A 25,171-nucleotide genomic window follows, 5' to 3' on the forward strand; every position below is an offset into this window, starting at 1 on the left:
AATAATAAAAAAAAAAATAACATGCAAAAAAATAGTAATTAACAAAAAACTTTTTTGCATACTTTCCTCTCTTTGTTTAGAAAAAAACACATTTGGTAGCGTCACATCCATGGATGTCCATTTATTTCAATAGACATGGTCACAGTAATGCTGACTGCAATTTAAAGACGGCGCTGAGTCCCTCGTGGCCGGAGACTGATGGAACCAAGAAAAGTGAAATCTTGCTACCTGTTCTTATAAAGCATACTTGGATGTAATATCTTTCCAATTAGCACATTAAATCTGCCGGTAGACATCCAGCCTCGCTAGATCTGAGTCACCACTCTATTTATGAATTTGTGCAACTATCATGTGACATTCCTGCAAATAGAAATGCATTCCTTGTGTCAATTATAATAATATAGATTACTCAGAGACAACTCAGGAACCATTAACCATCCCCGTATAATCCCAAGTCGCTCCTACTTCAGGGGCATCAATCAGGCCAGTCGGGAAGCAGAAGCGATTGAGACTCCATTTCACCTGCAAATGAAAATGAGAACAGGAGCGTCAGAGAGGCGACAGCAAGACCCCCAAAAAGGGACTGCAGACAATCCCACTGTGCTGCTTCTTCCTGGCTGATTCTCCTCTGGTTCTGCGTTTGCTGGTGCCCTTGTCACTACTGGTACATGAGACGCTACCTGCAGCCCCATCAGGTTATACAGGATGACGCAGCCAAGCGTACCGGAGCAAGAAGGTTTACTGTGCCTCCCGGCAGTAGTGACGAGCCACTTCACTAAATTTTGGCAAAAAGTTTGGTACAGTCCAAATTACTTTAAACTGAACCAGAACTTCACCGATATTCCTGGTGTATAACACTGTCTAAAAGCCATAAAGCCTGTACAGGACACAGAGGTCAGCTAGGAGGGTAACTAAGTGATACGGAGTTGTTTAAAGCCAAAGTTAATGAAAAAAGAAGCAGAAAAAAACAAGAAAAGGAAGAAAGGAAAATAATTTTCCGTTTCTTCTTCTTCTCCTTCTCCTTCTCCTCCTCCTCCTCCTCCTTCTCCTCCTCCTTCTCCTCCTCCTCCTCCTTCTCCTCCTCCTTCTCCTCCTCCTTCTCCTCTTCCTCTTCCTCTTCTTTCCCTTCTTCTTCTTCTTTCCCTTCTTCTTATTCTTTCCCTTCTTCTTCTTCTTCTTTCCCTTCTTCTTTCCCTTCTTCTTCTTCTTCCCCCTCTTCTTTCCCTTTTTCTTCTTTTTTCCCTTCTTCTTTCCCTTCTTTTTTCCCTTCTTCTTCTTCTTTCCCTTCTTTTTTCATTTTTGCCTCTTTTCCTTTCTTCATTCTTCTTCTTCTTTCTTCATTCTTCTTTTGTCTCCTCCTTATAGCAGATAGCAAAACATGGGCCATTACACAACCTAACGTCAGGACTGAAGAAACAGGTGGAGCTGCCAGAGATCTACAAAATCCCCTTCAGCAGCTACTGACCAAACTGTCACCATGATAATGAGGGGCCCGGCCTCCTGTAATGAAAGCCTCACAGCTCAGCATTAGGCAACTCGATTGGTTTTCACCAGAGAAAACCAGAATCGGCAGCTCCGCCATTTGCACTGCATTGTCTTCACAGATGAGAGCAGCTTCAGACGGAGCTCTTACATATCTTTCATTCACCAAGATCCAATGTGTGATTTAAATATTCCCTCCCTTGATTTTTTTTTTTGAGCAATGTATATGTTCCACTAAGTACGGTTGTAGCAACCCTTTAGATGACTGGCGCATCACAATAACTCGATTTATAGCACTGTAGTTATCAAGACCTTAAATGTCAAGTTAACGTTTGCTAGATCTGTAGAGTATGAATCTTGAGGGAATCGGGCTAACTGGTGTCCATACCACGACTCACTAACCAACAAGCCCCCTTTTTGGATCTTTCACATGTACAAGAATTTGCAGCAGATTTTGCCGCCGTGTGCAGCAATCCACATCAATGTCACGTCTAACGTGCAGATTTTGATGCAAAATTGAAAATGGCAATTCCACAGCAAATTCGATATCTAGAAATGTGGATTTTGGTGTTGATTTCTGGGGTGGCAAATTCTGCTGCAAATTGCGGTACATGTGAAGAAGACATTAAGGGGAACTCCAGTCCGTCCCCGTTTCAGCATTTCTATGTCAGTTATCTGATGCTATTCTTTCCCTGTACTCGCTTGTACTTTACCTTCATTCCTTGGAGAATTCAGACCTCCATCCACTGATTTCCTGCTGAGTTTAGACTTACAGACTGCAGCCAATTACAATAAACCATGTAAAGCATGGAGGATGACCAATACCGCACCCAGGAAACAGACGACCTCAGACGCCCGCAGCTTGGTGGTCTGGTAATTAAATGTCATTCTTCCATCTGATTGCAGTATCTGAACTCGGGGGCCGGAGGATTGGCCGGAGCCTTCATCCATGAGAAGCATTCCTGCACTATTAAACCATCGTATGTAAACTCCTCTTTTCCTATGAACTCGTTAGTGTCCTGGCGCCTGAGCTGAGCCCCAGGGTCAGATTCGGGCCGCCCTCCTGTAAGTTGCACTTGATTCAGTCTTGTATCTGCAGAGCGGTATCAGCGGTAGTAGAGGAGACAAGGGTTGGATGTTGCTAGATATATGACCACCGGTGAGGGTCCGACCATTGAGAGATCGCCAAACATCAAGTGCGGCCATTGATTGTAACAGGTCACCCTGCAGCCTCCAAATGAAGCTGAGCGGAGGGGCATGATGACCATGTCTAGAGCTGCAACCACTTGGCTCCACTGTGACCCTCACAGATCAGTCACTGACAGCCTAGCCTGGCAATGCCACTCTGGACCGTGCCTGTCTGGTACCATCATGCATTGCGAATTCACAGTGGGCATTCCGCAATGGAAAATTCAGATTTAGAATCCACGACATTTGTCAAAACGCTGCAGATTCATGGTGAAAATTTTCCGCTGCATGTGAACGAAATTGTAGAAATCGCTCCCACGTGGCTTGTACCGCAAATGCTGCAGGATCTCTGTAGCAAATCCACTACGGAAATTCTGCAGCATAAACGCTGTGAGGAGGCCGCCCTCACCCTGCTGGCTGCAACATTCATGCATTTTTTTTTCAGTGCTGCTGAACTGGGGACATATAATGGGATATAGGGACAAATACGAGGCACTGGGGACACGTAACATGTACTGGGAGATATATAATGGGCAAAAGGGGACATGTAACATGTAGTGGGAGATATGTAATGGGTAATAGGGGACATGCAGCAGGTACTGGGAGACATGTGGCAGTCACTGGGAGACATGTGGCAGTCACTGGGAGACATGTAGCAGGCACGGGGAGACATGTGGCGGGTACTGAGAGACATGTACCGGGTACTGGGAGACATGTGGCAGGCACTGGGAGACATGTGGCAGGCACTGGGAGACATGTAGCAGGTATTGGGAGGCACGTGGCAGGTACTGGGAGACATGTAGCGGGTACTGGGAGACATGTGGCAGGTACTGGGAGACATGTAGCGGGTACTGGGAGACATGTAGCAGGTAATGGGAGACATGTAGCGGGTACTGGGAAACGTAGCAGGTACTGGGAGACGTAGCGGGTACTGGGAGACATGTAGCGGGTACTGGGAGACATGTAGCAGGTAATGGGAGACATGTAGCGGGTACTGGGAGACATGTAGCGGGTACTGGGAGACATGTAGCGGGTACTGGGAGACATGTAGCGGGTACTGGGAGACATGTAGCGGGTACTGGGAGACATGTAGCGGGTACTGGGAGACATGTAGCAGGTAATGGGAGACATGTAGCGGGTACTGGGAAACGTAGCGGGTACTGGGAGACGTAGCGGGTACTGGGAGACATGTAGCGGGTACTGGGAGACATGTAGCGGGTAATGGGAGAAATGTGGCAGGCACTGGGAGACATGTAGCGGGTACTGGGAGACATGTAGCGGGTAATGGGAGACATGTGGCGGGCACTGGATGACATGTGGCAGGCACTGGGAGACGTAGCGGGTACTGGGAAACGTGGCAGGCACTGGGAGACATGTGGCAGGCACCAGGGGGCATTACTTTGTATTCTCAGGGTACAGCAGACAATATACGGTCTTACACATGAGGGTGGTCTATGGCACTGTATGGGAGGAACTCAGACACTGTATAGGGGTCATGTCTGTATGGGACTTCTCTAGCATTATATAAGGGTCTGCACATATGGAGGCTTCTGGCAGTGTCTGGGTGTGGCAGTCACTCAGGAGGACCCTTTATAACTTCTTACATGGGTCGATGATTGGCTGACAAAGCGTGTATAAGAACACTTGTTCTCATTCATGGCCCCATGTAAGATCTCTTATGCGGACATGGAAACCCATATTTGCCAGCAGCAGACCCCGCTGTGAAAATGGAACGCGCTTCCAATAAACATGACAGCCAACACCCGCATGAACAATCACAGGTAGTAAGTGAGTGCTGGTGTGGCGGTGCGTTCAGGTGACGCTCGTCTTGTGTGTCGGCCTTTAAATGAGCGCCGATTCATTGTTCTATGATTGATCGGCACTTGTAGGATCTGCCCGTCCAGAAGGACGTTAAGGGAGTTTTCCCACTAATGATATTTATCCTTTATCCACTAGATAGGAGATAAATGTCTGATCTCTGGGGGTCCGACCACGGATGTGCGCAGATGTTGACAAACGAAGATTGCTCAGCACATCAATCTCCCGTCATCCCATAGAAGTGAATAGAGCGGTGGTCAACACGTGTGTCGCCGCTCCGTTCCCAGGGGCACCCAGGCGCACAGTTGTCAGGATCAGTGAGGGTCCCAGTATCAGACCCCAAGTGAGCAGACATTTATACCCCATTTAGTAGAAGGGGAATAAATGTCATTAGTGGGGAAACCCGTACGGCTTAAAGCGACAAACAAAGATGGCAGCACCGCTTCTGTAACTTCCTGATGCTAGTATGTATCGGTAGTCTGGAACACAGCCCGCTTCTCTGACTGGCCGGCGCTCATCACATGGACAGCCCTGACCAATCAATGTAACGGGTAAAGTCTTACACTGATCATGGATACTAGTGTACATCAGGTGGTCAGAAGCGGCGAGGCCCATTGTACAGGACCAGAGACTTTAATAGGCATCTATAGGAACATCTCCCTTGCAGCAATAAAGGGTATTCCTGTAATTTAACCCCTTGCAGCATTGAGGAACTATGTAAAGATATATAAAAATTAGTTTAAAAATGTTATTAATAGAGATGAGCGAGCACCAAAATGCTCGGGTGCTCGTTGCTCGAGTCGAACTTTTCGTGATGCTCGAGGGTTCGTTTCGAGTAATGAACCCCATTGAAGTCAATGGGGGACTCAAGCATTTTTGTATATGACCGATGCTCCGCATAGGTCTTCACTTGTGAAACTCTGGAAAACATCAGAAAGTCATGGAAACACCACAGAAACGGATAGGGAAGGGCAGGGGCAGCATGCAGGGCTGCATCTCAGGCTCCCAGGTCCCACTATTAAGCCACAATAGGGGCAAGAGTCTGCCCCCCCTCCCAACAATTTGTACTTCGGACAAACCCTCATTAGCAAGGCATACCTTAGCTAAGCACCACACTGCCTCCAACAAAGCACAATCACTGCCTGCATGACACTCCGCTGCCACTTCTCCTGGGTTACATGCTGCCCAACCGCCCCACACGACCCAGCGTCTGCTGCACACACAAAAGTGTCCCTGCGCAGCCTTCAGCTGCCCTCATGCCACAAGCTGGCCTCATAGCCACACCACCCTCATGTCTATTTATAAGTGTGTCTACCATGAGGAGGAACCGGAGGCACACACTGCAGAGGGTTGGCAGGGCCAGGCAGCGACCCTCTTTGAAAGGGGAGGGGCGATAGCCCACAATGCTGTTGAGAATCAATGATAAATAGAGATGAGCGAGCATACTCGTCCGAGCTTGATGCTCGTTCGAGTATTAGGGTGCTCGAGATGCTCGTTACTCGAGACGAGCACCATGTAGTACTCGTCTCTATTAAACGAGCACTGACCATTGAATTCAATGGAGCCGGCTCCATTAAAAGCAATGGGCTGCCGGCGAGCGCGGGATGAATTTTCGGGAAGGGCTTAAAAATATAAGCCCTTACCTGAAAATCATCCTAAAATGTGTAAAAAAAAATATATATATATATATATACTCACCCGGTCCCGGCAGACGGAGTTCAGCCCGGCCGGCAGCAGTTCTCTGAACTGCTCTTTGTAGTATTCAGCAGCCGGGGATTTAAAATCCCCGCCTGTTGAATGAGCTGCCTCTGATTGGTCACAGCCTGACCAATCAGAGGCAGCTCTCACTCACACCCATTCATGAATTCATGAATGGGTGTGAGTGAGAGCTGCCTCTGATTGGTCAGTCAGTGTTTTGGGGCCAGATAGGTAAAACACCGCGATGGAAAGTCTGTGTGCACCCATAGTATAAACAGACCCCTCTAACATTCCTGTTGCAAAGGTATAAGCAGACCCCAGTAACATTTCTGTAGTAGAAGTATAGGCAGACCCTGTAACATTTCTGTTGTAATAGTATAAGCAGACCCCTGTAACATTTCTGTAGCAGAAGTAAAGGCAGACCCCTGTAACGTTTATGTGGCAGAAGTATAGGTAGACCCCAGTAACACTTATGTAGCTGAAGTATAGGCAGACCTCTGAAACATTTCTGTAGCAGGAGTATAGGCAGACCCCTGTAAAATTAATGTGGCAGAAGTTTAGGCAGACCCCAGTAACATTTATGCGGCAGAAGTTTAGGCTGACCCCAGTAACATTTATGTGGCAGAAGTTTAGGCAGACCCCAGTAACATTTATGTAAAAGAAGTATAGTCAGACCCCAGTAACATTTCTGCAGTAAGAGTATAGGCGAACCCCTGAAAATTGGGGTACCATGACTGTAGGCGAAGGCCGGAAAAATTAGTGTACCAAGAGTACAAGTGTATCCCTGAAAAATTGCTCAACCGAGAGGGCAGATGAAACCCATAAATATTTTTTTAAAGATACAGCTCGCTGTTGCTTTATTTGTAACAGAGCCTGGAGGCAGCCCTGTTCAAAAAATTGGTTCATGTTAAGGTATCAAAGCTTTTGAAACGTTGAAAAATTGGGAAAAAATTGTTAGATGAGCCTTTTGGGCCACAGAAAAATTGGCAGTTCAGCGTGATGACATGATGTTTCAGGAGGAGGAGTAGGAGGACTAATACCAGAGACAGATTGACAAAGGTAAATTTCCGGTGATAGAGAAGAATGCTTTTATCTGTGGTTGCAGCGAAAAGAATCTGTTTTTCTCCGCCGGTGGAGTAGGGAAGTCTGGGGAAATCCAGGCTTTGTTCATCTTGATGAGTGTAAGCCTGTCGGCACTGTCGGTTGACAGGCGGGTACGCTTATCCATGATGATTCCCCCAGCCGCACTAAACACCCTCTCTGACAAGACGCTAGCGGCAGGGCAAGCCAGCACCTCCAGGGCATACAGCGCAAGTTCATGCCACGTGTCCAGCTTTGACACCCAATAGTTGTATGGAGCAAAGGCATCACGGAGGATGGTGGTACCAATCGGCTACGTACAACCTCACCATCTTTTTACAGTGCTCCCTCCGACTCAGCCTTGACTGGGGAGTGGTGATGCAGTCTTGCTGAGGAGCCATAAAGCTGGCAAAGGCCTTGGAGAGTGTTCCCCTGCCTGCATTGAGAACATGATGCCTGATCTCCGCGCCTCCCCTGCTGCTTGGCCCTTGAAACTGCGCCTTCTGCCGCTAGCGCTGTCAGATGGGAAGTTTAGCATCACTTTGTCCACCAGGGCCCTGTAGTATTGCAACACTCTTGTACCCCTTTCCTCTTTAGGAATGAGAGTGGAAAGGTTCTCCTTGTACCGTGGGTCTAGAAGGGTGTACACCCAGTAATCCGTGTTGGCCGGGATGCGTCTAACGCGAGGGTCACGAGAAAGGCAGCCTAACATGAAGTCAGCCATGTGTGCCAGGGTGCCAATACACAAGACATGGCTGTTCTCGCTAGGAAGATGACTTTCAGGATCATCCCCCTCCTCCTCCACAGCCCAAACATGCTGAACAGATGAGAGGCAAGCAGCATGGGTACCCTCTGCAGTGTGCCCAGCTGTCTCTTCCCCCTCCTCCTGCTCCTCCCCCTCCTCCAAAATGCGCTGAGATACAGAAATGAGGGTGGTCTGGCTATCAAACGACATACTGGCATCCCCCGTCTCCTGTTCCAACCGCAAAGCATCGTCCTTTATGCCTTGCAGCGAACTTCTCAGCAGGCATAGCAGCAGGATGGTAACGCTAATAATTGCAGCATCGCCGCTCACCATCTGGGTAGACTCCTCAAAGTTTCTGAGGACCTGGCAGATGTCTGCCATCCAGGCCTACTCCTTGGTAAAGAATTGGGGAGGCTGACTACCACTATGCCGCCCATGTTGGAGTTGGTATTCCACTATTGCTTTACGCTGCTCATAGAGCCTGGCCAACATGTGCAGCATAGAATTCCACCTTGTGGGCACGTCGCACAGCAGTCGGTGCTCTGGCAGATTAAACCGATGTTGCAGGATCCTCAGGATGGCAGCGTCCGTGGTGAACTTGCGGAAATGTGAGCAGACGCGGCGCACCTTGCCGAGCAGGTCAGACAAGTGCGGGTAGTTTTTCAGAAACCGGTAAACCACCAGATTGAAGACGTGGGCCAGGCATGGCACGTGTGTGAGGCTGCCGAGCTGCAGAGCCGCGACCAGGTTACAGCAGTTGTCACGCATGACCATGCCTGATTGGAGGCTCAGCGGCGAAAGCCATTGGTCGGTCTGCTCTGTCAGACCCTGCAACAGTTCGGGGGCCGTGTGTCTCTTGTCACCTAAGCTGAGTAGTTTCAGCACGGCCTGCTGACGCTTGCCCATCGCTGTGCTGCCGCACCACGCCACACCAACTGCTGGCGACGTGCTGCTCACACTTCTTAATTGGGAGGTAGAGGTTGTGTAGGAGGAGGAGGGAGAGAGTTTAGAGGAGGTTGCATAGACTGCCGCAGATACCAGCACCGAGGTAGGACGTGAGCCGTTCCAGGCTCTGACTCAGTCCCAGCCTCCACAAAATTCTCCCAATGTGCTATCAGGGAGATATAGTGGCCCTGCCCGCCAGTACTTGTCCACGTGTCCGTGGTTAAATGGATCTTCCCAGTAACCGCGTTGGTGAGGGCACGATTTATGTTGCGGGAGGCGTGCTGGTGTAGGGCTGGGACGGCACACCGGGAAAAATAGTGGCGACTGGGGACCGAATAGCGCCGGACTGCCGCCGCAATCATGTTTTTGAAAGCCTCCGTTTCCACAAGCCTGAACGGCAGCATCTCCAGGCTGATTAATTTGGCAATGTGCACGTTTAAAGCTTGTGCATGCGGGTGTGTGGCGGCGTATTTGCGCTTTCGCTCCAACGCTTGCGCTAGAGACAGCTGAACGCTGCGCTGAGAGACACTGCTGGATGGGGTCGAGGACAGTGGAGGTGAGGGTGTGGGTGCAGGCCGGGAAGTGCTCGTGCTTGTGTCCTGAGAGGGGGGTTGGATCTGAGTGGCAGGTTGGGGCACAGGGGAAGAGGCAGTGGTGCGACCCGGAGGCGGTGAAAGACCTTTGTTCCACATTGTGGGGTGCTTGGCCATCATATGTCTGCGCATGCTGGTGGTGGTGAGGCTGGTAGTGGTGGCTCCCCGGCTGATCTTGGTGCGACACAGGTTGCACACCACTGTTCGTCGTTAGTCTGCGCTCTCACTGAAAACCATCCACACCTTTGAACACCTAGCCCTCTGCACAGAGGCTTGGTGAGAGGGTGTGCTTTGGGAAACAGTTGGGGGATTCTTCGCTCTGGCCCTGCCTCTACCCCTGGCCACCCCACTGCCTCTTCCAACCTGTCCTGTTGCTGCATTTGCCTCCCCCTCTGAAGACCTGTCCTCAGTTGGCTAAGCAAACCAGGTGGAGTCAGTCACCTCATCGTCCAGCTGCTCTTCCTCCGAATCCTCTGTTCGCTCCTCCCTCGGACTTACTGCCCTTACTACTACCCCACTGATAGACAACTGTGTCTCATCATCATCATCCTCCTCACCCACGGAAAGCTCTTGAGACAGTTGCCGGAAGTCCCCAGCCTCATCACCTGGACCCCGGGAACTTTCCAAAGGTTGGGCATTGGTCACAACAAACTCCTCAGGTGAGAGAGGAACCATTTTTCCCACTCAAGGCAGGGGCTCAAGAACAGTTCCTGGGAGTCTGTCTGCTCATCAGAATATGTCATTTTCATGGAGTGAGGAGGCTGAGAGGAAGGAGGAGCAGCAGTCAGAGGATTCAGAGTTGCAGCTGTGGACGGCGTAGAAGATTGGGTGGCCGATACATTGCTGGATGCATTTTCTGTCATCCACGACAGAACCTGCTCACACTGCTCTGTTTGTAATAAAGATCTACCACGCGGACCCATAAATTGTGATATGAAGCTGGGGACCCCAGAAACTTGCCTCTCTCCTAATCCCGTAGCAGCCGGCTGTGATTCACCATGACCAGGAACTCGGCCTGCGCCCACACCCTCACTTGGACCTCCGCGTCCGCATCCACGTCCTTGACCCCTACCCCTACTTCTCAGCATGGTGTATTACGAATAGAGCGGGCCCCAAATAAATCACCCCACTGTACAGCACTGACAACTGGGCCTTAATTCACCGCACACAGAGACTTGTAGATAGTGGAGTCTCTATGCTGTGACTAGGAAAAAGTAACCCGCTGTCTCACGCTGATACCTAGGGGTAATTTACTGCTCACAGAGACTTGTAGATAATAGAGGCTGGGTGGAGTGGGAGAAGCCTGTAATGCCAGTGGATAGTGCTGGTAACTGCGGCAATCTCAACCCCACCAACGGAAATGGTATTGTGAGACGCTCTGCACAGCGGCTGAGCTGAAATACTTAGCAGTGGCCCAGGTAATATTACAGTACTGTTTAGCGGTGAGACCGCAGTCTAATTCACTGCAGACAGAGAACGGTATAAATAATTATGGAATTATTTGCGTACACTTTCACACTGACAGCGGTATTGTAACACAAGCTGCAGCCAGAAAAAAATTATACGGAAGGCTGCAAACAAGCCTAGCTGTGAAATACTGAAGCAGTACAACTCTCAGCAGCCACCCAGTAAAATGCAGGCGGTGAGAGGCAGCCCAACGAAGGAGCTGTTTTTTTTTTTTATAAAAAGAATACAGGCTGTATAGTGTATATCACTTTCCCTCTAAAAGTGGCTGTGTTGGCCCTACGCTGTGCGTATAATTCACTGCAGACACAGACCAGTGTAAATAATTATGGAATTATTGGCGTACAGTTGGAGGCTGACAGCGGTATTGTAACGCAAACTGCAGTCAGAAAAAAATTATATGGAAGGCTGCAAACAGGCCTAGCTGTGCAATAGTGATGCACTACAACTCCCACCAGACAACCTGTAAAATGCACACGGTCAGAGGTAGCCCTAAGAAGGACCGTTGGGGTTCTTGTAGACAGGATTCTACACTACCACTGTCCCTATCTCAGCACCACTTTCCCTATACTCTGTATAATTTGCTGCAGACTGAGAACGCTATAGCTGTAATGGCCTGCACAGCCCAAGATGAAAAAAAACAAAATGTGCAAAACTGCTCCCAGCCAGCCACAACAGTTATGCACACGGTCAGATGTGGCCCTAAGAAGGACCGTTCGGGTTCTTGAGGACAGGATCCTACTCTAACAATCTTCCTATAGCAGAAACAGCACTCTCCCTGATCTCTCCCAGTGTGTGTCTGTGGCGGGCAGCGGGCGGGACTGATTTAAATACTCGGGGGTCACCTGATCTCGCAAGCCACTCACTGCAGGGGGGTGGGATAGGGCTGGAATGTCACAGGAGGAAGTTGTAATGCCTTCCCCGCATGTCTATTGGCTAGAAAATGGCACAAAACATGTGGGGAAGGAAATGGAATTGACTCGAGCACTGCGTGGTGTTCGACTCGAGTAACGAGCATCTCGAGCTCCCTAATACTCGAACGAGCATCAAGCTCGGACGAGTACGCTCGCTCATCTCTAGTTATTAACTATTCGGGAAAATAAAAGGTATTAAAAGTTTAAAGAAAACCTGTTTCCAATATTTAAAATGAAAAACAAAGCCAATTACATATTTGGTATCGCTGCTTCTGCAAAAGTCCGATCTATCCAAGTAGCACATTATTTGCCCCGCATGGTGTTGTGGTGCGGTAAAAAATCACGCATGTCCTATCTGTTCGCGTTGAAGTACAAAATTAGAAAAGGGTTTGCAGTGAAAAACGTATCCGTTGTTCTTATAAAACCCGGATCAGAACGCGCTCCACGTATGCTTAAGACGCAGGTGCTTTACACATTTTTTTATGCATGTTTCTCGTATAAGTGAAAGTGCCGCTGTGGACGACTCTGACCAAAGCGACCTGCGGATTCACCCTCAGTTTGGACCCTCACGGCACGGCTTTTAACTCTTGAGAGTATGTGTGGGTAAAGTCTGTAGGCTCTCGTATTCTGCGCCGGCCGCAGTCCTTCCGCCTTTCACGGTAATCCATTTCTCTCCGGTCAGTCATCGTGTATTCTTGTTCGTCGTATCTCGCACTGTTTGATGGTCGCTGTAATGTCAGTACGTTGCGGCTGCCGCCTGTTGAGCCGCGAGCTGTTCGCCTGGAATTAGCTCGTTCTACGGCGGCTGTAATTGAGTCTAATGATCTTTATCTCCTTCTCCTTCCAGGTTGGTCGGCTGGTGGGGTCACGAGTTCAAATCCAGATTCAGCATGGAGAACGGTGCGTCCTCCGATAAAACATCCGCAGCGGCGCCATAAAACAATCATTTCATTCAGCGCACAGCGAGGGCGACAGCAGCGGGCGCTCATCTAATCTCGCATGATGTCGGCCCGCGCGGCCGGCTCTACACTTATGTTTTCTGCCTTGATCTTTAAATGGACCTGTCATTCCAGTACAGAAGAAACATCATTGATTTTACGACCTCAAATACAGATCTGTCTAGTTGTCCGTCTTCTGCAACGCCTCCCAGACTGACATAAATCCCAAGAGATGTGTTACACGGAGTCCTGCAGATGTAGCAGAGTTGACTTTGTCACCTGTTACAATCCTTTTTGGATTGCAGGGAATTGCTACAATTTATGGGATTGCAGGAAAGTCCGCTGTATGCCTGGGATTGGTTAGGATGGGAAAAATATGGCTGCTTTCTGCTAAAAAAACAGCGCCAAACCTGTCCCATTCACTTAAATGGAGCCGTTCTGCAATACCAGACACAACCACTGCTTAAGTGCAGCGCTGTTTTTGGAAGAGAGCTGCCACAGTTTGCTGAAATGCTACGTGGCGTTTGAGTAATTGCGCCCTCCAAGTGCCAAGACAAAGATGTGACTGCATATTTTGCATACCTTATAGTAATATGCGTCGAGCCTCTGCGCCACGTGACGGGGTTTTCTGTCAGTGGACTCCATGCATTTTTTTGCAGCCGGGATCTGTTATCCCATCAGGACTTGTGGAGGGTATTTGGGTTTTTAGTGGGTCATTGTAGCTCAGGGTTTATTCACACAGATGTGGGCAGCAACAGATCAACCAGCTGGTATTTTAACTCCTCTTTCCAAGTTGTGGAGGCGGGATTTATGAATTGGCTGAGCCGCGGCATTGATTGGCCAATTCATAAATCCAGCCTTCACAACGCACTGGCTGTTGATTGGTTCATTGAGCACTGCACTGATTGGCTGAGCACCGCTAGATGAATTAATCAGAGCCATTGCTTCCTGGGATTGGGATTTATGAATCTTCTGTGGGCAAACGAGGACTTCAGGACGCACAGCGGAGCTCCGGAGAGCAGCAGGAGGACCCGGACCCAGCCTGCTAGCTAAGTATCTTTTTTTTATAGGGACTGCAGCTAGGGCTTATTTTTATGGTAGGGAATGTTAAAAATGTATTCCATCGCACAAAAATCGCTAGTTCATGTGATGCAATAAACAAGTGGGCTACAAAAACGTGCAAATCGCTCAAATATAGCATCAGTAAAAACATCCCTAATGTGAAGGAACTAGAGATGAGCGAGCGTACTCGCTAAGGCAAACTACTCGAGCAACTAGTGCCTTATGCAAGTACCTGTCTGCTCGTCTCAAAAGATTCGGGTGCCAGCGGGGGAGAGCGGTGAGTTGCGGGAGTGAGCAGGGGCAAACGGTGGGGAGAGAGAGATCTCCGCCCTGTTAATCCCCGCTCTCCCCCGCAGCCCCCGCCGACACCTGAATCTTTTGAGACGAGCAAACAGGTACTTGCATAAGGCACTACTCGCTCGAGTATTTGCCCTTAGCGAGTACGCTCGCTCATCTCTAGAAGGAACCCATTGGAAAGCATGAGTTTTGCAAACATGCGATTTCTTGCGCTGTCACATCGTGGCCTAAGGGTGCATTCACACGAACGTATATCGGCTCGATTTTCACGCCGAGCCGATATACGTTGTCCTCGTGTGCAGGGGGGGAGGATGGAAGAGCCAGGGCCAGGAACTGTGCTCCCGACCCCTCTCTGCCTCCTCTACGCCCCTCTGCACTATTTGCAATGGGGAGAGGTGGGACGAGGGCGGGGCTAATTACCGGACTTTAGCCCCGCCCCACCTACTCTCATTGCAAATAGTGCAGAGGGGCGGAGAGGAGGCAGAGAGGGGGCGGGAGCCTCAGTTCCTGCTTCTGGCTCTTCCATCCTCCCCCCCCTGCACCCGCGGACAACGTATATCGGCTCGGCGTGAAAACAGAGCCGATATACGTTCATGTGAATGCACCCTAAAACTGAGGTAACTCGCTTGATAAATTCCCCCGAGATTCACACGTTCTCGATGTGCGTTCTGTTTAATCGGTTGCGCCACATTATATAGAATAACAACGTATTTTTTGCTTCTCCTCTAGAATTAAAACTGAGTCAAGGAGTGGACGGCTTCCGTCTGTCTAACCCGCCTATCCTGCTGGTGTGCTCCCTGCAGGCAAGTCTGGAGGTAAATAAAATAGTGAAATCTCACCGATTCCTCTTATGTGACGCCAGATCTTGTAATAACGACCTGAATGCCGACAGATCCGTTAGCGACTATTTATGCATCAAATTGAAAAGCACCTGTATGTGAAATATCCAAGAGGTTAGACATGTGACTCGTTGTTTATGCAGGGAGTTTCTCCTCCATTGATGACTTGGGGTCTAATAAGACTGGCTGCTCGTATTTAAAGTGACCGTCTGGTCCTGCACAATCCAAGATGGCCGCTCTGCTTCTCAGACTACCTGATGCACACTGTACATTGGTAGTCTAAGACACTACATGCTGCTATGATTGGCCAGTGCTGTTCATGTCAGCATCAGCGGCTAAGCCACCCGTGACACAATTGGTGGGTGTCAATGGAGTCACATGGCAGCCTGGAGCCTGGTAAAGACTATCGTCAAGTAAGTGTGGCAGTATACTCTAGAAGTGATCCAACTATGACAAGTTCAAGGCCCCTATGGGGACTAAAGATAAATGGTTAAAAAAATAATAAACTAAAAGCTCCAGAAAACGTTTCCCTTTTCAGACATAGTAAGTAAAATAAATATAATTGGTATTGGTACGTCTGTAAAAGGTAAAATATTGTAAATGTATCATTGTGAACGTCGTAAGAAAAAAAATACAGAATGAAAAAATTGGCTAAAAAGTTGATGTACCCCAAAATCGTACAACAGAAAGCAATTTAAAGGATGTGCCTGGTTACAGCAGCGTCATGCTGCCAAACTCCTGGCATCATGGGGCTCAGGATGTGAGGATGGGCGGTGAGAGGGTGTGCTGTTATCCCAGAAATGGAGCCATGCCTCTTCCTCAGTCAAGAGAATAGAGCTGAAATGTCAGGTACAGCAGGACTTCGGTTTTTTTAGCCCTTAAAAACCCCTTTAATGATCGCTGATTTACTGACTTTGAGCTCACCTTGGTAGAGGAAAGTTCTGCACTAGCGATAGTCTGTATTATGCAATCATGTATCCCAATGGCCTTAGAACCCTTCAGTACCTCCCCGGCTGCTGCAGAAAGTAATCCGCAAATGTCTAAAATCTGCTATCAATTCTGAAGAATATTAGAACTGCCCTGCTTCCTGCCCACAAACTGTTGATTAACAGCTCTCCCCATACACAGACTCATTATAAGAGCTGTCAATCCCTTTGTGAGGGGGAAGAAGGACTCTCAGGCTTTCTGTAAGAGTGGATGGAGAAGTAGGACTCTCAGGCTCTCTGTAAGAGTGGATGGGGAGAGTAGGACTCTCAGGCTCTCTGTAAGAGTGGATGGGGAAGTAGGACTCTCAGGCTTTCTGTAAGAGTGGATGGGGAAGTAGGACTCTCAGGCTCTCTGTAAGAGTGGATGGGGGGAGTAGGACTCTCAGGCTCTCTGTAAGAGTGGATGGGGGAAGTAGGACTCTCAGGCTCTCTGTAAGAGTGGATGGGGGATGTAGGACTCTCAGGCTCTCTGTAAGAGTGAATGGGGAAGTAGGACTCTCAGGCTTTCTGTAAGAGTGGATGGGGGGAGTAGGACTCTCAGGCTCTCTGTAAGAGTGGATGGGGGAAGTAGGACTCTCAGGCTTTCTATAAGAGTGGATGGGGGAAGTAGGACTCTCAGGATTGTTCTCTGAGTCCTGGAAACATTTAAATAGCTTTTTACATGCAAATAGTGAATTAAATCCTAGAAACCTAAATCTAATCAAGCTCCTCTATGCTCTACTGTCCTCGGATCAGGCAGCAGCAGAGAGCTGACAGAGCTGCTTTAATAGGACCAGTTTACATTGTTGCAGGATTCAAGACACCAAGGCAGATTCTTCAGGAAATGTAGTTTATTTATGCCAGCAGTGACTCTCTCTTTCAAATCTCCTGCTTTGCTGCAGGATCCACGGGATCCACTTCTGAAGGTCAGCTGCAGGTGTGCCACAGATTGGACAGCTTCCACTGACTTAATTGGAAGCCGTCCCTGCAGGATCTGCAGAGATATGGAGCATGCTGCAATATGTTTTTCAGAACCAAAAGGTCCACAAAACAAATCTGCATGCTTAAATTGATTTGCGGACATCCATGCACCCCTATGGGAAGCTTGATTTGCGAATCTTCCGCACAAGTGTCCTGTGCGGGTTCCACAAATGAAACCCGCCCATGGACATGAGGCCTAAGACTTTGAGACGAGCCATTAACTCTTTCTAGTAACAGAACTGAACAACAGGTTTCACTTTAGTAAAGCCAATATATACTTCTTAACTGCAAATCCTCACTACATAAACAGTTTTCACAATTTCGACCCACCCACCTATACTGCGAAACGCGGTTTCACTCTGGTTTCTCTCTTTCAGAGTTACTCGGGTGTCCCTGGGAGGTGATCAGGCTCCCCTTCTGCCTTAAAATAGAGGCAGGCCAATTACCAATTAATGCTGGTTGTAAGCTGTCCTTGTAGGCGTCGCTCCCCTTTACTATGGTTTCTGTACGTCAGGGTGAGAGGCTGGATTCCTGGGAGTCTCCTCCTTCGAATCAATGGTCCGGGGGTGCTAGGTGGTTGATGTCTCTCCCAGTCAGCCATGGGACCTTTGAGTAGTAGGAGGTGAAATGGCTGTCTCAGATCCCAGAAATGTTGTGGGATCCAAGGCAGATTCTTCAGGAAGCGTAGGAGTGTATTTGTGCCAGCACTGACTCACAAGAATAATATACAAATTCTGAGCCCAGGAAAAAGCAGGGCATACACTTTTCTATACAAGGCTAATACAACCTATACAATTTTGCTCCTCTTCCTTCTCTATATATAAGCTGATTAGTTACAACTTGCTGCCTTGCCACGTAAACGCATTAAACATGTTAACACAAAAACTGCAGTCTCATTTCCTTGCTCTTAATTAGGCATACGTCCACAATCCATTTGAGGACATCCGCCATCTTACTTGCATTAACTCTTTATCTGGATTCCTACTACCACATTTTCCTCTTTCATGCTCCATATCCTTACAGAGCATCATTATTTTGGTTCAGGGGTTTAGATTTCCATAAGGCCATAACATGAGCAGCTGTTACCATGCAGCGGTTGCTGGTCCTCCCGGGGCGATGATGTGCGGGGTCCTGCGGTCGGGGCACATCCCCTCGGCTTGTTGTCCAGCTGCCGGGGGCGTGGGTACCTGGCCGGCATGGTGCTGGTGGCGTGCGGCACCGCGGGCGCGCACCTGTGAGTGCAGCTGCCGTGCACAAGCTCCCTTTTATTATGTTCAGTTGGGAGTTGGCTGTCTCCCTCTCTCCACCCCTGGGCAGAGGCTTTTGTTTAAAGGTCGGGCAGAGACTTGCAACCACTGCCAGTTATTGGTTTCCCTCAGTGTGCTAGCTAGTCTGCCTCTGTTGGTCTCCTGTTTCTGTCATCTTGTCTGCTATACCTTGCTATTATCCGCCAGGTTTTTCCACCTGCCTCAGTTCTGCTTAGTATTGTTCATGTTGGTTATTTACATCTGCCTTTTCTGTCTGTATTCTACCCTTTCCATCCAGGTATGCCAGCGTCCCTTTTCGGTTCCTAGTGAGAGTAGGGATCGCTGCCCAGTTGCCTGCCTGGGGTTAGCCAGGAGTGGAGGCAAGTAGGCAGGGACAGGGGTTGTGGGTGAGATCTAGTGCACCCGGGCTGGTGTATCAAGGGTAGTATACCGTAACAGCAGTGATTTTTATTTCCACCATCGCTTCCACCTTACCAGTAATAGTACAAATAAGTAGGAGGAGTAGGCAAGGCAGGATGATACATACTGCCAAAATAAACAACACCATGCTCACTAAGGCTGAAAACCACCCACCAAATAAATCGTTGGGGTTCCAGGTCTACCTTTTGCATTCTATCTCTAATCTCTTACAGCAGTTTGTAAGGTTAAATTATCCACAAGATTACATTTTACACATACCCCTCCTTTTGCGACTGTTTTCTTATGTCACATAGTCCCACGGTTAGCATGAACTCTATTCTCATGCTGGAAACTTGGGGTAAACACTAAGGAATGTGCTGCCTTACTAAACTCTAGGAAGATGGACGTTCTGAAGAAGTATCCATAATCCTTCCCAGTTACAACCATGTAGGGCGGCCCCTTCCCTTCCTCAAGGAGGCTCTGTAGCTAACTCTGGGTTTGAGGGTAGGAGACTCTTGTGTTCTGTGTATGGGTCCAGATATAAAATGAGGAAATATGACGCAACATTTAATAATTTCTAGGTTGGATTTCCCTTAATAACATGAGTTCCGAACCTGTGTGTGTTCATGGACCCCTGAACCAATTATTACATAAACTCACTAGATTAGGTATACACTGAATAAAGCAGCAAAGGAGTGTACAGCTTACCACTGCACCACAAAATATACTGAAGAGTCAACGAAGCCAAGATGCACTGAACCAGGAACGAAAAGCCAATCAAACCACCCCTGGTCCTTATCTTGCCTGAGTGTATGTACTACATTTTTGATATCTTGAATATTTTTATGAATAAATTTTGAATTATCAGTTAGGTGAAAACAACACAGACCTTCAAATTCCCCATCTAGATAGTCTGTAGCTTTCACTAACGTTTCCCTTATTTATAGTATGAGTGGGTATGTAAACCATTATGTTAGCCATGTCTATTGACATTAACTGAAGCTTAACATTTGGCCTTCGTCAATTATCCGCTGATCCCTTCAAGAGTATGTGTTCAGGGCTTATCATTTATGAGAAAGTATCATATGGTAACACAAATGTGGCATGGCTACTACCATGTGATCTAGGAAGCCAGACATCCATCTTACTATTCATGTTGTCTCACACATTGTACACATTTATCAGGTAACCCATTGCAATCTCAATAGGGAGTAAGATTTGAAAACAGAGTCGGCAAGATATACCAAGTTTTTATGATCAGTGAACACTGATCATAATGGGATGCCTTGCCCCCTCAAGATGGTGACACCACTCTTCTAGAAATCACTTAATCGCCAATAACTCACGATTACCCACGTCGCAGTTACGTTCCGCCGAACTAAACTTCCGTGAGAAAAACGCACATGGACTATACCCAGATCTCTCGCTGACTTCCTGAGACAATACAGCCCCCGCCCCCACCTCAGACTCATTGACCTCAATGAAGAATGGTCGCCGCGCGTCAGGCTGTAAACGCCCTTTTGAGATGACTAAAAGCTTCCAGGGCCTCTGGCGACCATCTTACCAAGTCGGCACCCTTCCTGGTAAGATCGGTCAGGGGTTAAGCAATAACAATAATTCTTAATGAATTTACGGTAAAAATTTGCGAAACCTAAAAACCGCTGGAGAGCTTTCAGGTTATCTGGTCTGACCCATTGGGAGATTGCTGCCACTTTATCAGACTCCATTTGAATCTCCATGGGTGAAATCACATAACCAAGGAAAGACACTTGTTTAGTACCAAAAATGCATTTCTCCAACTTGTGAAGGGGGTGTGAGTCAGACCTGCCCCCTGATTGGCTCAGCGCTGAGTCTGACTCACACCCCCTTCACACCCACTGCCGGCCGCCGCGGCTGAACTCCGTCTGCCGGGACAAGGTAAGTATATATATATATATATATATATATATATATATATATATATATATATATTTTTTTTAATTATTTTTTTTTATTTTAACACATTTCTGGATGAATTGCAGGGAAGGGCTTCTATATTTAAGCCCTTCCCGACAATTCATCCTGCGCACGCCGGCAGCCCATTGCTTTCAGTGGAACCTGCTGTATTGCCGGCTCCATTGAATTCAATGGGCTAATATCGTTCTTCTCTGCCACAGCTGTTACGATCTTTATGCTGACAGTGCGGGGGGGGGGGGGCACTCTTGCCATGCCTCTAGCTAACACGAAAAGAGGTCTATACAAACCAACATAAACTCCAAAACACCTACCTTTTGGTAGCTGTATGCAGTCAATCTGCAGTCGCTGAAATGCATAGTCTGGCCTCGAACAAACAGCGAGGAGGTACTTTGACCAATTGGCTTGGGTTGTGACATGCGCATACTATGCAGCCATGTACAAACTGGGCTTTGTTTCAAAAAATCTGCAAAAAATCCCTCAAAATCTGCATTAGCAATTGGTTCATCGCCAACATGCTCAAATCCAGCAGTTATGTTGACATATGACATCTAGTCTTAAAGAACCTCATGTGGCACAGAGTGTTAAGGCAGCAAAAATGCAGTCCTAAGTTCTCAGTTCAGGTTGACTCAGGTTTCCATGCTTTCAACGTCAGTAAAATGAGTACAGAGTTTGGTACCTGAAAGCACTGTGGAACAAGTTGGCGCTATATAAATAAGATTTTTGTTTACTTTTATATTTCTGTGGGCTGTAGTGATTTCAAATACAGAGTATTTTCACCCCCCCCCCCCCCCCCACACACACACACCTTTGTATGCAGCAAAAGTAATGTAGCAGCTTCAATGTTGTTTCTTTTCATGTCTTAGTACAGACTGGGTCCATAATTGTTACTTCAATGACTGCCTATTGTGAGGGCCTTAGGGGGTACTTAGGTGTGCAGGGAAGCACAACCCCTTCTTTCATCTTGACCAAGACAGGTGAGACCAGAAGCATCCCAATATCTGTCTGGCTAGTCGCCCATAGCATCTGTGAAACCTAAGCTAGCTGGGCTATATCTGTAAGGCGTATGGACTTGTTAGCTTTTTCCAAGAAGACAAAAGCTTTTAACAAGAAAATTAACTGTTCTTCCACCTCACACCATCAGGTGAGAAGTAAATAGTGGTTTGTAACTCTTGCAGCACAGCTGGCCTAATCAGATTTACAGGTGCAGTGTCGCTGACTAGGAATTGTGTTAGAATATTATACATGGAGAGACAATTTTGTGACCCCAATCGACAGCTGAATTAGGAATGGGAGTTAAAGCAACATTTTCAAGGCCCCTAGTTGCACTTTTATTAATTCCAGACAATCATGTCCTTGAAATTCAGTGTCATGGTCTGCCCCTACCTCCACCCTTTTCAAATTCAGAGAAAGTAAGCTTTATTTAGAACTAATTTGATTGTGATGTGAGAGTGCTAGCAAGGCCATACATAGTGAATCTGGTAGCTGAAGGATTCTTAATTTGTGCTCAATGTAGTAAGTTGATGCCTGCATGAGGGACCATGACAGTAAGGGGACCCAGAACACCTCTGGAACTTGTGCAAAACTTGTTGCAAATAGGGGAAAGGATTTACAATCTATAACCAATGAGAACGGCACAAATTGTGGTTAACTGCTGATTCATTAAAGGCCTAATACCTTTTTGGGTATAGTCAATTTCTGCTTGTATCACTGTAAGTATGTCTGCCCTAATAAGTTAACTAGGCAGGTCTCTGACACCATAAATTATTCACATTGGCAATGTAAATTTAAGTAAATGTTTGTTCTGAATTTTATTCTGTTTGCAATGCATACATCAGGTTTGCCAAGTGCACAATTATCTCATTCTAGCATCATACTTCAATAACATTCAAATAAGTAGAGCCCAAAATTTTAAATACACCATGTACTTGTGTTATATGCATGAAGGACGTATACATACATCTTATTTTTTTTCACTAGACAGGTCTATATTGAGGAAGGGAAAAATCATTACACAGTTTTCCATCCCTTTCGCTATATCATCTTGCTCCACCCCTTGTGGTCTGGCTATCTGTTAGAGCCTCATTCTCACACTTCAGGTCAAGTGCTTCGGCAGTACACATATCATATAGTACACGAGCCCTTCACACACACAAAAATTCACAAAAATAAAAGATTTACATTATGGTTAGTCAATAAGTATTAAATTCCAATTCTCTTGTGTAGCAATCAAGTCAAATATTCTATACATAAAACTTCAAATTACGATGCATAAACATTATTTCAATTCAACTTTCCTGTAACCTTCAGCATACACTTGGTGTGACATTTTTAATCCAATCATCATCACACTTTGTTATCCAGCAAAGTCTGACCACTATTGGTCAAAGTGTGTACTCCTTCAGTCTTAATATATTAGTTTATTTCTATTGGATGGAAGGATCACATGACAAGGTGGGCACAAGACACCATGTAGGTACAGTGTAGTACTAGGAGTCTGTTTCAGAGTTCTGCTGTCTATGGACTCCTCCAAAACTGGAATCCAGGAAGTTATAGGCTCTTAGACTCAGAGATGCCAGGATCAATGACATTATTGAAGGAGAAGCAAGAATCCCATTCTGAAGTTGATTGCTGAGAGTCGCCAGTGCTGCCTGTGTAATTCGGCCCAATTGTGATCTTTCACTGACTCTTGTAAGTTGGACTGTATTTGTGTTCACTGCTGGAAATAAGATTTGAACCACCACGAAGATGGAGCTAAATGGGCTATTCTATGAACTGTGAGTGTTTGGAGGACACGTACATCGTCTACTGTTCACCTGATTTACAAAGGAAATGTTATTGTTGCTTGATTCATCAATCACTGAAGTGTTGTCCTTCGTGCATCGAAGGCCTCCTGAGAACTGTGGTTGTAACAGTTTGTTCAGTCCTAACAGAAACTAACTATGGAAGCAGGCAGGACTAACAGGCTTTCTCTCTGAGTGGACCCCTGTTGGTGCGTCTTATTCCCAGTGTTCTTCTATCCATTCCTGCCAGCACTGTTACGGCTGCTCCTAGTCCATTGGAGAGGCTGTTGCTTAAGACATATTTCCAAGTAGCCCATCTGCACTATTTCCGCAGGTCACAACATTCTTTGTTTGTCTGTTTGTTTGTTTGTTTGGGGGGGATTTGAACCAACTACACTATGGAGCATTGTTTTAACTTGTACAGTTCTATATGAGTGGAAGCAGGACTCACAGGCTTTTCTATGAATAGGCAGAGGCACATTTAAACAAATGTTTACCTACAAATACTGCATGTACACAACTATATACTGCCCTTAGATATGCTAGCAGAGGAGACCTAACATATTCAGAATGAATATAGTACAAATAACTGAATTGTGAATATCTATATTTAGGTCCAGTGTAATTATAGTTAATAGGAATAATACTAGTTGTATTAAATTACTTCTGGGTCAGCTGAAATCAATGATAAAAAAAATAGCACCTGCAATACTACTTGTCGTCAACAGATGGCAATAGACTAGTAAACGAGTCAGTTTTAATTACCGCAAATAAATATAGGAACTCATTTGTATAAACTGTTGCAGAAGGAAATTTAAGTTTATGGTAACAATTACAAAGGTTTTTTTGCACCAACCCCTCCCATCTGCCATATTTTTACATGTATATATTATTCACATTTGCTACTCCTATACAATTAAACAGTTAAAATAATTGGCCGACCTGCAGCCCATGAAGTCATTCAACGATTTATAAGACGGACGCCCCAGCAGAAGAACAATGGGAATTTCAAGGACATGAGTCAAACAAATGAACTTTTCCCACTCGGCGAGTCGAATTTAGAGCCATTTATAACGTTCCTGAGTGCTGATTGTTTGTATCATTTTCTACATCGTAACTTAATGCTTCATCTGTAACAACAGAAGCTGTTAAGCCAAATCCTGAAAGCTTTTTGCATGAATTTTTGCTGCTAAATTAGGCAAATTTGACCTGGGAATCCGAGTACAGATAGAAGATTTCACACCGGGGGCTCATTTGCACAAAGTACCTCACTGTAAAGACTCTATAAAAATCATATTTTGCCTCTTTTTTTTGGTTTTAGTTCATCAATGTGAGACTACGGGGTTTTTCATTTATGAACTTATGTCACCACGTAGCTGCTATGTGTCTATGTCATTAAATCCGCTGCGGGGAGTCTCCAGCAATGAGTCGAGAGCTCAGTGATTCTCCTTTTTATGGCTGATTTTACCCTTTTTGGCACAGTGACTTAGGCTTTCCAAATGCTAATTGCTGCTGTAGAACCTCAGCAAAATAGATCTAACCGTTACTAGTTAAGTCCCAGCTCCCGATGCAATCAAGGAAATGGATCTACAATGCTTTAATGCTGCGAGAATAAATATCGGAGAATTCAGAACGCGCTCAGCAGCCTGCTTTTTGAGGGACTTAGAGGTGAATTATATCCTAATGTTATTTATTTACTCACGGGGATTATTTCATATGTAAATATTTAGATTTAAATTGTACTTTTTGATAGAAGATA

The 25,171-nt window shown here is 46.7% G+C and overlaps 1 protein-coding gene across 1 annotated transcript in view; it reads left to right on the forward strand.

Moving 5' to 3' along the window:
• Positions 1–25,171, forward strand: part of KYNU (kynureninase) — a 137,213-nt gene that overhangs the window by 106,683 nt on the left and 5,359 nt on the right. The window contains exons 10-12 of the mRNA XM_066577332.1: positions 2,389–2,462; positions 12,775–12,827; positions 14,954–15,039. Of these exons, the coding sequence (XP_066433429.1) occupies positions 2,389–2,462; positions 12,775–12,827; positions 14,954–15,039 (213 nt within the window). The remainder of the gene's footprint in view (positions 1–2,388; positions 2,463–12,774; positions 12,828–14,953; positions 15,040–25,171) is intronic.

This window comes from Eleutherodactylus coqui, chromosome 8, assembly GCF_035609145.1.
Source record: "Eleutherodactylus coqui strain aEleCoq1 chromosome 8, aEleCoq1.hap1, whole genome shotgun sequence".
Lineage (NCBI taxonomy): Eukaryota > Metazoa > Chordata > Amphibia > Anura > Eleutherodactylidae > Eleutherodactylus > Eleutherodactylus coqui.